Source organism: Branchiostoma floridae, chromosome 4, assembly GCF_000003815.2.
Source record: "Branchiostoma floridae strain S238N-H82 chromosome 4, Bfl_VNyyK, whole genome shotgun sequence".
NCBI classification, from domain to species: Eukaryota; Metazoa; Chordata; class Leptocardii; order Amphioxiformes; family Branchiostomatidae; genus Branchiostoma; species Branchiostoma floridae.
This window is the reverse complement of record NC_049982.1, coordinates 20,802,820-20,814,859: the sequence shown is the minus strand read 5'-3', so window position 1 is coordinate 20,814,859 and position 12,040 is coordinate 20,802,820. Positions and strand designations below refer to the sequence as shown.

At 40.2% G+C, this 12,040-nt stretch overlaps 3 protein-coding genes across 4 annotated transcripts in view; 2 read left to right on the top strand and 1 right to left on the bottom strand.

The window, feature by feature from the left end:
* The window catches only part of LOC118415000 (exocyst complex component 4-like), a gene marked incomplete in the record, with an annotated part of 34,516 nt that extends 31,886 nt beyond the window's left edge, over nucleotides 1-2,630 (bottom strand). The window contains 1 exon segment of the mRNA XM_035819367.1: nucleotides 2,186-2,630. Within this exon segment, the coding sequence (XP_035675260.1) occupies nucleotides 2,186-2,303 (118 nt within the window).
* A 304-nt stretch (nucleotides 2,631-2,934) lies between these two features.
* Nucleotides 2,935-6,909, top strand: LOC118415004 (E3 ubiquitin-protein ligase RNF4-like). The gene is made up of 4 exons (XM_035819371.1): nucleotides 2,935-3,114; nucleotides 3,554-3,594; nucleotides 3,943-4,066; nucleotides 4,823-6,909. The coding sequence occupies exons 2-4, from the start codon at nucleotides 3,586-3,588 to the stop codon at nucleotides 5,311-5,313; spliced, it is 624 nt and encodes a 207-aa protein (XP_035675264.1). The 5' UTR covers nucleotides 2,935-3,114; nucleotides 3,554-3,585; the 3' UTR covers nucleotides 5,314-6,909.
* A 638-nt stretch (nucleotides 6,910-7,547) lies between these two features.
* LOC118412830 (protein FAM193A-like) overlaps nucleotides 7,548-12,040 on the top strand; it is a 25,930-nt gene continuing 21,437 nt past the window's right edge. For both annotated transcript variants that reach the window (XM_035815870.1, XM_035815869.1), the window contains exon 1: nucleotides 7,548-7,804. In XM_035815870.1, the coding sequence (XP_035671763.1) occupies nucleotides 7,682-7,804 (123 nt within the window). In that variant the 5' untranslated portion in view covers nucleotides 7,548-7,681. The remainder of the gene's footprint in view (nucleotides 7,805-12,040) is intronic.

Genomic DNA, 12,040 nt, shown 5'->3' with positions numbered 1-12,040 from the left:
AATGGTCTCACGCGTCAAGATGTACTGACAGACATCGAAAATTTGGAGGTACGTTCTCTACCTTTAATAACAGTCATTGTTCGAAGAAAATTGATAGTAACTTAAACATACGTGACTGATGAACCTCTTCAAAAATATGATGCAATACTCACCACGAGCAGGCACAAATTCAGTGACGGATACTTCCCCAGAGAAGCTGACGGTAGATGGTTTCTGATCGGGCGAGGAAGCAGCCTCTACCGAAGAGGGCCGCAAAAGTCTTCGGCCCGGACTTATGACCTCCCTCGATCTCCTCAAGGACTGTTGTTGCCGTGTGTAGGAGGCGACGCCAAGCTCCTTGGATTCTTTGAGGGGGAGTTTGTAAGCTTCCGTATAAAATGAGTAGAAAGGAGTCGTGTGAGGACCATCAAGTATAGGTGTGTCAGTGTGCAGAATTGACCGAGGCCGTGATGTACCTACGTGCACAGGACCGCCCTGTTGGCTTGTTGTTGTTGCTTTCCTTGGTACTGAACCATCGCCCAAGCGACCGGACACAAACAGTGCACCAGGCGATACTTTTCTCTCCGTGACGAAGTCATGGTCTCGAGATCTAACGGTAGAAGTGTAAATTGTCCCGTCATGCGGACTTTTTGAAGTATGAAGCATATCGAAACTTTCTCCATCTGCTGGACACACCTGTATTGGGATCCTTTCGTCGGCCAAATTTTGTCGGTGGCCGCTCGGCGGGGCCAAACTGCAGCCAGGTTCAGAGGCTGAGCTTTCGCCTGTCAACTCTGGTGACGTGAACAGTGCCCTTCCGAAGGGAAATGTATCTTTGTTGCGCAAGTCCTCCCTTTGTGAACTGAACTCTGGTCGGTCCTCTTCGAATAAGACCTTTTCTAGTCTGGTCAAAGCTGGGTCCTCGGAATCCTTTCTGGAAACCATGTCGTCCAGACTGAAGCCAATGCTGCCTCTCTGTAGGGAAACCATAAAGCTTACTGATTAGATCCTCAAATCCCCACGTACTACTAATGGGGACAATTTTACTGCCTTGTGAAAGTCGGTGAAAAGCCTTGTACTCTCCCCTTGGAGACGTTCCTCAATCCTTTATGAATTTGACTTAAATACCTGTACAACACTCTAACATCCATTGGCATAATACCGGTCGGTTTACTGCAATTTCTCAAGCAATGCTAATTTGGCAAATGATCAACGCATCATTTTCTCCAGTTACATGTTGCTGTTACAGCTTACCTTTGCCACTTCTTCTGTGTAAATTATGTTGTCTCTCTGGTCCTGCTAAAAACATAATATCGTAATTGAAACACACCGCGGACTTGCACGGAGAACGGGCGCGTGGTTGGAAGGGGGTGCACTATACCGGCCGAACGAAACACGGCACAATTAACTGCCGCTATGTACCTTTATACATCCTCTGTTGTTCCTTCCTTTCCTGTTAGTAGTTGCACAAAACAAAAATCTGCATGAGCATACAAAAAGTCATGAGAAAATGGGCGTATACTGACAAGAATTTTCATTTAATTTTGGTCCGTCACAACCGCTATGACGTAAAACTTTACTGCTGGCCGTAGCATTAAAAATGGCGGGAAAATGGCGGCGTAGTCAATTTGACCCATTCAGCCGTAGATCCGGGCGATAATGCAACGGTTCCTCACACTTTTACACGAGTTGTAGGTCACCAAAAGAAATTCAAGATTGCTGTTGAATCATGCTCGTCTTGTGCCGTGAGCACATGTGATTATTATCTACAAATCTGGCGATGAACGTGACAGTGTGTTTGTCCCACGACGAGCTCGCCTGCCCCGAAAATGACCTGAAAACTTTTGGCCTTGTTGTCTTCGAATGCATTGTTATCGATGCTTTGTAAATTATGTATTGGACACCTAGATGTCTGAAGTGTGCATACCTCAGAAATAACTATTGTTGCATGTGTAGATCTTTTTAAGTTCCACTATTTTTAATCGACCGGTATAAGGCTTATGACCGGTATTATGCCAATGCATGTTACTTATCCTTCACAAATAATCAATCAACCAATCAATCACGCTAACACATGTTTGTGAAAATCCGTAGTAGCAAAGGAGAAAGACGTTTGATATGACAGTGCCTACCGAAGCTGACCGTTGAAGTCTCTCCCGCCACTCGCCCAGACGAGCCCCCTCCTCCGTAATCGCCAGGTACCCACCTATGTCTGACAGGACGCTGCGGGCCTTGTGCAGGGAATTCTGGCTCCATGTCCGAAGAGCTGCTGCACTTTTGCTGCCCCGCTGGTTACTCTCCCTTCGGTCTGTCGCCTGGTTCATGTTTCCGATGGAACAGCCACACGCGCACTTCACTTCAGAAAATGCAAAACTTTTTCTCGTGAAGTGACACAATAATCAAAGTGTCATAATCCTTGTTGAACAATCAGCCATTGTCTCAGGCGCCATGTGGTTTAAAAGTTATATTTTGATCCAGGAAAGTTTCGAAAATTGTGTCAGTAAAATATCCAACGTAGCTGTGAGGTAGTCTCCTTCGAATGTTTTGAAACGCATGGTTCTTTGGAATTTGGAATAGAACAATGTTTTATCGTCAAGAAAATACGAGACAGAGACATTCTAACTAGAGAATTGGCACACGTAACTGGCCATGAACCTGACCATTAGTGAATATTTAAAGGTAAAATTCTGTTATCGTATTACCCCCACATTTATTGCATTTGGTATCATCCACTAAGATTGCGCAATAACTGTAGTCTTTCGAAAAGCATGCTGGGTAATTTTCTCATTTTGAAATGAGATAGCATCAAAGCGCAATCGTTAGAACAAGTTAAATACTAAATTTTTGCGTGAAAATAAGCATAGAATTAGTATTTGGGGTCAAATAAATTTTAGATGTGTTTTATGTAATGCTAACATTGAACTATATAACTAGTAAGTTGTACTTAAGTATTACAAATAAACGCGGTCGAATATAGCCTTTGCTCGCCTTCCAATGAAAGGACAGAAAATGGCAGAGGTCGCCAGTTGTTTTTGAGGTGTTGTCTGTTTGACAGGAATTTTACTGCGTAATCCGACGAATTCCTAGTAATTTTGCTCCGTATATAAAAAAACAGGTCTTACCATTGACCAACAGGTAAGTTTTAACTGGATATTTGAGCAAATCAAGGTAAATTTGTTAGAATCAAAAAACCTTTGTTGTGTCAACCCCGAAATATTTCGAAGCCCTATAAAAACCAGAAAACAGGGTTTTCGCGGCATCGGCTATGGCCTGTCTGCTGGATATCACCCAACTTTGAATTAGTACAGTAGACAGTAACTGTAACCATCTTGCCCCAGTATTTCTGTACGTTGAGGAAGTACATCTCTCCCGCTAAATGAAATTGAAGTAGCTGGTATGCATTAATTTTAGTGTATGGACAGACAGCATCAGGACTGACAGGAGATTCAAGACTAGTAGTACTGGTGGTGGTGTCATCTACTGTATGTCATATTTTCATATAGACCAAGGCCTTGAAGGCTTGATCTGGACACATTCATGATTTGATTTTTCAATGACTTGTTTTTATCTACAGAACTGAGAAGTTCTACCAGAGTGAAGAAGGGGATGAGCTTGGTAGGTATTACTGCCAGGGAAGACTTATGTGAGACAGATGTAAACCATTATTACATGCCATATGTAACCATCTATAATATGGAGTATATGGGTTTTTTTTAATAGAACGTCCTTGACAACAGTCGTCCTTTGAATCAGTACAAGTAAGACTGTAGGCATGTTGAATAGCTAGTAGACGGTTGTGCCTTCCCTCTGTTGGGTATGCAAAAGCAGACATCTGCATTTTATAAGAACGTAATTTATCTTGTGTGTTATAATGACAGGACTGGTCACATCAGAAATTGGAATGTATTTTACAAGCTTAGTTACAATCATAGGATTTTGTTTTTTCTTTTGAAACATCTGTAGAGACGTCGGTCCTTGCGACTTCGTAGTGGTTTGCGAGAAGAAAGAAGAAGGATGCCCCGCCCGCGGACCCGAGGCGTAGCGAGAGGTGTGGGCTCTCAGCAGGAGCCTATTGATGTGGAAGATGGTAGGTTACCAGATCTGGAACATAGATCTGGATCTGTATTAATTAATCATGGCCTTCAGTATAACTCATCAACTTAGCAGGTGTATGGCAGCAGCTACAGAGGTGCCTAAGCATTTGCATGAATTTTAATGCGATTCATCCAAAGTGAACGTTATGCAAAATGCACTAAGGCCACACCAATTTAATTTCTTGGTTCACGGATTCGCTCGCTCCTAATTTTTGGAAAAAAAGATAAAAATAAAAATTACCACTCAGCAAATTTTCACCATTAATGAAGCCATTCACCAACTTTCTGGTGTAGCAAATTGGCCTTTATATTATAAGCTCCTTAAAGTGTGGGTACAGGTGCTGGTACTGTACAATAATAGTGTTTTTGTACTTTTTTCAAGCTGAAAACTTTTTTTCTTTATGTTTTGGATTAGTCGTTACCTTTACCCCAACCATTTTACAATTTTCATTTTTATTTTTATTTCGCCCTCTCGCTCCATATTTTTTATGAAAAAATCCGTGAACCAAGAAATTAAATTGGTGTGGCCTAATTGTTATGAGAAAATGTACGAAGGAAAAATCCACAAACCACGCAAATGCTTAGGCACTCTTGAGCTAGTCATTCTTAAAACAAGTTGTCAAACTACTGTAAATACATTGTTTGGATATTCAGTATTAAGTGCAAAGTTCATTTACATTGGCAGACGACCAACATTGCAAGCTTATCATATTTACATGGTGCATTTTGTCTTTTGTTGTTGTCTGTAGCACCTGCCATAGTAGACTTGACCAGTGATCACCATGATGCTGATGATGATGTTGTAGTCTGTCATGTCAATGACGAAGTGGTTGACTTAACGCGACCTCACCACGCACAGCCCAACAACTCCATGTTGCCACTATACCTAAATGGCCGGCAGCACCAAGGACAGCTTCAGTTGGACACAGAAGTGTTAGTTAGCGATGACGAGGTCACGATAGAATCTGAGCGACTCCCTGGTCCCAGGCTCCTGGACTTGTTTCGTGATGAAGCCCCAGGACCATCGACAAGTGCTAGTTCCCCACCAAAGACAATTTCCTGTCCCGTGTGCCTAGACGACGAGAGACAGATCCGCGTTACAGGTCGTAGGCTGATGTCAACTGTGTGTGGACATGTTTTCTGTGAGTCCTGCTTGAAGGAAGCTTTGCAGACACAAAAGAAATGTCCCAACTGTAGGAAGAAGTTAACTGTGAAACAGATCCATCCCATCTTCATATAAAAACATGTATAGTTTCCCTACTCCAATGTAAATAACAGCCAAGGATGTTTCCCAAAGTTTCCATGGTTCCCTATCCAGTCATTTCATGAAACAACAATAGCGTAAATGAGACTTTGTGGTTATGATCATGTTTTTTTGTTGTTAAAATCAATCCAAGTTTATGATAAGAGGACTGGGAACATTCTTTGGCCTGGCATAACATTTGACAATGTTATTGCTATTACGTGTACATTGTACCAAACAGTCCACTGAGTTTTAAAGACATTGTAGGAAGAGCAGGCTATTCATGGAGCACTCTTTCTCTCATGTAGGAGTTCCTCTCAACAATCCGGTTTATGTTGGAATGTGTTTCCTGGTAGTTTAAGATTATCACTTATGTTGAAATACTTGTATTTATCATCTGATACTAGGTACTACTGGAAAAAACAATACTTCTTCCAGCTAAAGCACTTGATACTTAAGTTGACTTAAGAAGATTTATGAAAGGGAGCTTTATCCATTATCTACTTGAAGTGTTACAAATGATGGCTTGGTGATGGACCTTAGTATACCTGATTAACACACATTAAAGGCTACAGCTATGCAAGGCATCGTGCCCATGTAACAGAGAACCAGTTCAAGATTGATAACAATACTCATACTGCAAAGTTTTCTAGCATTTCTTATAAGTTCTATATGGTAATGTCCCAAGTCATTGTTTACTGCATTTTTTTTAAAATGCTTTATATCCGAAACAGATCTGAACCTGTGCAAGTATCTTCTATGTCTCAATGTAGGCTCGAAAAAAATACAACAACATAATTTACATTTTTGCTACACAGAATATAAGTTAGGGTTAATGACCTGCCCTGAGGTGTATACTTAGCCATCCATGAATTATGGCGCCGTATTATATGGTGCCATAATTCATGGATGGTTCCTATAACCAACAAATGAATGGCCAAGTCTGCATAATGGTGGTTTATGAGATGATTATAGGAACTGACCATGAATTATGGCACTGTATACATTAAAGCTATACATGTATATGGGATATTATTGACCTGGGTTATTGGAAAAATGGAGCCTTCTGGTTGCTCTGACAGTCGATGTCTTCTGGCTATATTATAATACATCATTGTAGTTCACAATCACTTAGTGTTACAACTTGGGAATGTTTCATGAATTTTTTTCTGTGTGTACAAACATCCAATCATACAGCTCTTATCTTTACAGTTGAATTATTGCTGAATACGGTGTTTTTATTAATTCTTGTACATATTTATTAATTTGTGGACAGCAAGTGCAAAGCTGTTACCAGAATGATTTTTCCCGTTCAATAAGTTGATAGTTACCTTCTAAGTTCAAGTTTGTTAGCATATAAGTTGTTAAGAGGTAAATGGATAATACTACACTCTTCCATGTTTAGGGAAATGCATTGAGCACTTTCTTAGATCATATTCAATATTTCCTTTTTATGGTTAAGTATGCCATCTAGATATAAAGTATTAATAAACTGTACATCCTTTACACATGAACATATACTGTAGTAAATTTAGTGTTTCCATTATATTGATTATGTATGATGTTAATAAAGTATATTGTGTCAAAGTTTTACCCGGTATTTTGTTGTTGTCTTGGTGACATGAAAAGTACAGTCATAGTAGAAAAGTACAGTCATAGTAGTTACTAGTAGTGCTGGGGGGAGGGGGGTGGTGGTGGTATAACACAGATTAACAAAAGCATGAGCAGTATGGGACAAGGATCCAACCTTGTCCACCAAACGTCCCTGGTTGAGGATCTATGGCTTTAACAAAGTGGTTGCAGAAGTTCTCATCTATTTTCACCTCACGCGAGAAGTGATGTGGCTTAAAAGTCAGAAATGTTTGTACATTTCAGATTTAGTTATGGTTGAGGAGCAAGATAGTGATACATTCTTCCTATCCATTGTGGGAACTTGAATTTGTTTTAACTAATTAGACTCTATTGTCATCTTATTTCTTGACCATCCCTCATGACATTTTTAGCCATACCCTGTCTTACACAAAATGATTAACAGACAAAATACTGGTACCTTTGAGCTTGGAAACCGTTGCCTGTTTGCAGTATAATATACGTCCTTGGATAGACGAAACATGCGATAGATCTATAAACTGACTAACATGCCATGTATTATTATTTATGTCTTATACTTTTCTCAAACCTGCCTCCCCCTATTTAGAAATGTATGCACCCAATATACGCGCTGGGCATCCTGGGTAAAAGTTGATGTATTCGCCATATTGGATTTTCTGAGTGTCAACTTGGGTCGGGTTTCAAGAAGGATACACAATTTTAACTGTATTTCATACCGAAATCCACCTTCACTGGGTTTTCTACGTGAAGCCAGATGAGCAGAATGTCTCCAGCAGAGAATAAAAGAGCCAAAAGACGCAGGGCTAAACGCACAGGGACGAAATTGGGCCGACCAACCAGGCCCCTGGCACCGAGGAACACAACTGCTGCTGATGAGGTAGGAATGTCGTAACTGTCCATCAACAAAGTTCCGCCCAGCCTTACATTCATCATTTCTCCTCCAGGTTACAGATCGTCTGAGTTTCTGACAGAGGCAGTCTTGATATTATATCTGGGGTCGAATTTTGCGTTGTGTAGGTGTCTTATTTTAGTGTCACGGAATGCCTGCTTTCATCCACTTTTGTTTGACATCAGGAGGTCGATAAATAAATTGGGCCCAGGCTGAGCCCTGCAGCTGTGAGGGGAACATTTGGTGCCCATCTTCAGTCGTCAACATTGAGGGCTGCTGCGGGCAGGCTTCCCGTGTGTTGGTATGGAAGTCAGGGTGGAGCACGAACGAATATCATCGGGAAGCTAGCTCAGACAGGGAGGTAAAAGGAACACGGAATTTTCCGTGCAGGAAAATTTCTGGAATGCCAGTAGGGCTGGGTGCCATATGAGCTCTTGACGATACCCAGGAAACGTTTTATCGGTGGAGTGTAAACGACTTCTAATATCCCAGACCTAATTAACAGTCCTACTAGCAAGTTCACATTTAGGTCAGAATTCTACATGAAGGCAAAACCCGACAGGGCCCTCACAGAAGACGGTTTGGGGTGTTTAGTTGGTCACCATTTCACACAGATAAATGGTTGTGTACACTCCTCTGAGGTTTACCCCCAGCTCCAGTGACAGTGTGTTTGAACTCTGCTGTAGGCCCAGGAAGTCATCCCAGCTGCCCCCATACCCTGGTGTGTGGGTTGGGTACTGTAGACACACACAGCCTGCTGATAGCCATTCTCCCAATGGCATAAATTCAACTCAGCAGGTCACTCCATAATACATTTTGCATGCAGCAAGCATCATGTCCAATATCAACAGGGGAGATGGGGAGGGGGGCACAGGAAAGGGAGGGGTTCTTCTGTGACAAATATCCTGTTCACAAATTGACATTATTGTGGTTACAATATCAGTTTAGAATAAAACATAAGTCACACTTGTTTTTGATGAACATTTGATGTATGACTATGAATCCCTGTGATTATTAGCTACATCGATGTTCATCATTCACAGAAAGCCCCTCAAATAAATAAATAAAGTCTCTGAAAGTCCCTGCATCTACATTGATCAGCCAGTATAGCTCCCCATAATAATTTATTGATATAGCTCACAACTTTTGAAGGCACATGGCAGCTACAGTAGGTTTATTACATTACATGTCACACCCTTCCTATCCATATACATAACAGATATACTTTGAAGAGATCTGATGAAGAGGTCCCTGTGATATTCAATGATAGTGTAATAACTCCTGCATTTTATGGTGATTGTCATCCATAAGGTGTTATTAAACTTGCACCAGTTTTAGATGGTATAAAGTTTCTGTTTTATCTCAGCTTTCACAGCACCATAGATCCCAAGCTTTTGAAATGGGGGACATTGGAGTACAACATGCCAATGATCAATGATGTACATTCAACTTGAAGCTCACTTTTCCTTATTTTGAAAATCCTTGTGTTTTTTTTAAAGAAAGATACATTTCTCAAGTGAAATGTGGTTACAGTATGTGTTTGTTTCCTTTTCTGGTAAGTCTGTACATGTTGGGATAAAAGTCATGTTTTGCATTCGTCTTGCAACCAAATTTACTTGTCGTTGGGGTTTATTTGATTCAATGATTGAATTTGCTGACACCCACACCAGTTTCACTTGTAAATAGAGTTTTCAGTGGGTCACATCTGGCAGTACTAATAGAGTTCCAAACAACACTGCATGGCTTTGTGTTTGTCTACTAGGAAATGTTAAATCATAATGTTGATTATGTGAAGTAATATTTTTGTGCGACTCATGTCCAAAATTTCCTTCGCCACAAAAGTTAATAAGTCGTCAAAAATGTATTGCCCCAGTAACATGTTGATATGGTAGATAGTGTACATGTAATTTGGCCTGTCCAGTCCTTGCTGCCAATCTATCCCACCATCACTCAAGACAGGAATGAATATTGAAATTAGGAAATTACAGTACAGAGTATTGTCTCCAGTTTTAACAGGATTACCAGTATTACAGAGGTTATTATTTGATGCTTGACATTTCACACAAACACACACTTTGTTTCAAAGATGCATGGGAGTGAAAATTGAGAAGGATGTTTCCACATCCTTTTGACGTCTTCCTAATATGGGAAGTAGGGAAACAGTAGGTTTTCTGTGTGCACCAGTTGTGTGTAAAACCTGTCTGGAAGCCCAGCTGTTGCCAGATAGCTGAGCTCCCTGGAAAGGCCCAAGGGTAGGTCCCACACATGAAAGCACAACTTTTATCAAGGTACAAAACAAGCTTATTATGTCCCCTACCAGCAGCTGAAATGCACTCTCTCCCAGAGAGGGTGAGTGTATATATAATGTATAAAGTGTGTATAATGTATGCTAATTTACGTATGCATATGGAAGTTTGGGAAGGTCCCAGAGAGCCTACATGAGTCATATAGCAAATATTGTTAGTGAAATTGACATACGAATATCCTGTTCCCGGTAATTAGCTCAGTTTTTATGGTTGTAAAAAGGGAGGATTGGAGGTAGCACAGATCTCCCACCATATGCTTTCTCTCTTTCTACTGCAGTGCCATTTTACTGTAAGTGCTGGGCCAGGACAAGTTTATTTCCTGGTTTCATGGTCTGCTCTTGTGGGATGGAGGTGATACTCTGTTAATTACTAGTATTGTGGATCTGCTTCTTTTGTAAACCTTCAACTTCAATTAAGGCACTTCCTTTATGCACTGCCTGTCAACTTACTATTGTTTATGTTATTGGTGCTCATTGATTTGCACCATGGTGAAGTGTGTTTATATAGACTATAGAGTCACAATCAACTACAACTGTGACATGCATACCTCATGGGGATACCTCTATTCCTGGCAGTAAGCCCCTGCAATAAACCTATCATAATGATGTGAAGGGAATGTTGTTGAATGGCATTTATATCAGCTCCCCTCAGGTCCACAGATAAGCTCTGGGATTAAGCATTTTTCTGCACAAGCTGGCATGGAATTTTATAAACCCCAATAGGAAGACCTACACCCTCCCCAAAGTAATATTGTTGGCAACTTTTTTGTTTTCTTCATGGAATTTGTAAACGTGTTAAAAGCTTTACTGCTTTTTTTTCCAGTGAATCAGCAAGATGTTTTATTGTGTATTTTTTCCATTAAATGTGTTTCATGTGCTAAAACTAAAGTCAGTTTCTTGATTTGCTTTGCGCTAGATGTCTCGCTGTGTTTTGGACAGTTTTAAAATGGATCAAAAAGTGTTCTCTAGTCTACTTGCAGTTTCTGAGTTTGTAAATTTCCAATGCTTCAACCATGGTGCAGGAGAAGGCTTCTTATAATAACACAACAGTAGGAATTTTTCTGATGGGGAAATATTGTATGGTTAGATATCATGTAATTTGTAATTGAAACCAACTAATGTATCAAGGGACTTGAATACAAATTCATGAAAAGTAGAACTTGTTTTGAGGACAAGGAGACATGCATTTGTCAAGACCAGGCATATAAAGAATGGATCTACCCCCACCCATCTTTTGATTGTATAGTAGGCCACTAGCCAATCTCAAAGAGTCGAACCTGGTGTTTATTAATTTTCTGTTTGCATGTATATGTTTCATTTCATTTCAAATTATGTAAGGCAGGGCTCCACTGCAAAGCAGTGCAATAGCACTGAGTTGGACAACCCTGGGTAAAGACGCCAGAAATAAAATAGATAAATAATACTGAACAAATGAAATTCCCCGGATTGGCATAAGAAATATCAAATGCCACTGAAGTAGGTGTGATGTGTGACATATTGCTACTTATTGGACTTGTCTTTGATATTTCATGTATATCATATATAAATATGACAGAACAAAGAATTTGGACACTGCCTCAAAATGGTCTATTTTCTTCCTGATTCTGAAGTACAATCTGTTCCTGTAAATTGTAACACTGAGGTGGATAGTGTATAGATTTATGTACGTGTTCGATTTTTCTACACCAATTGAATGGGATTGGTAAAAAAGCCATTGCATTGTATTTCAGGTCAGCAATACTATATAATAACTCTGATGATCTGGTGTAGACTAGTGGACTGTTAGAATCATGTGATTTGTTTACAGTTTTCAAACATAGAAATTTTTCTACAAAATGCAGTTGTTAGAACTGTGGGCCAACACTAAATCTAGCATTTGAGCTGTATATTGAGAAAAAGATCTAAAAATCCTGGGTATG

Excerpts from the sequence above, each read along its gene's own strand:
- LOC118415004 (XM_035819371.1), top strand. Across the intron at positions 4,067-4,822 it reads GCCTATTGATGTGGAAGATG|CACCTGCCATAGTAGACTTG; the intron begins GTAGGTTACCAG and ends TGTTGTCTGTAG.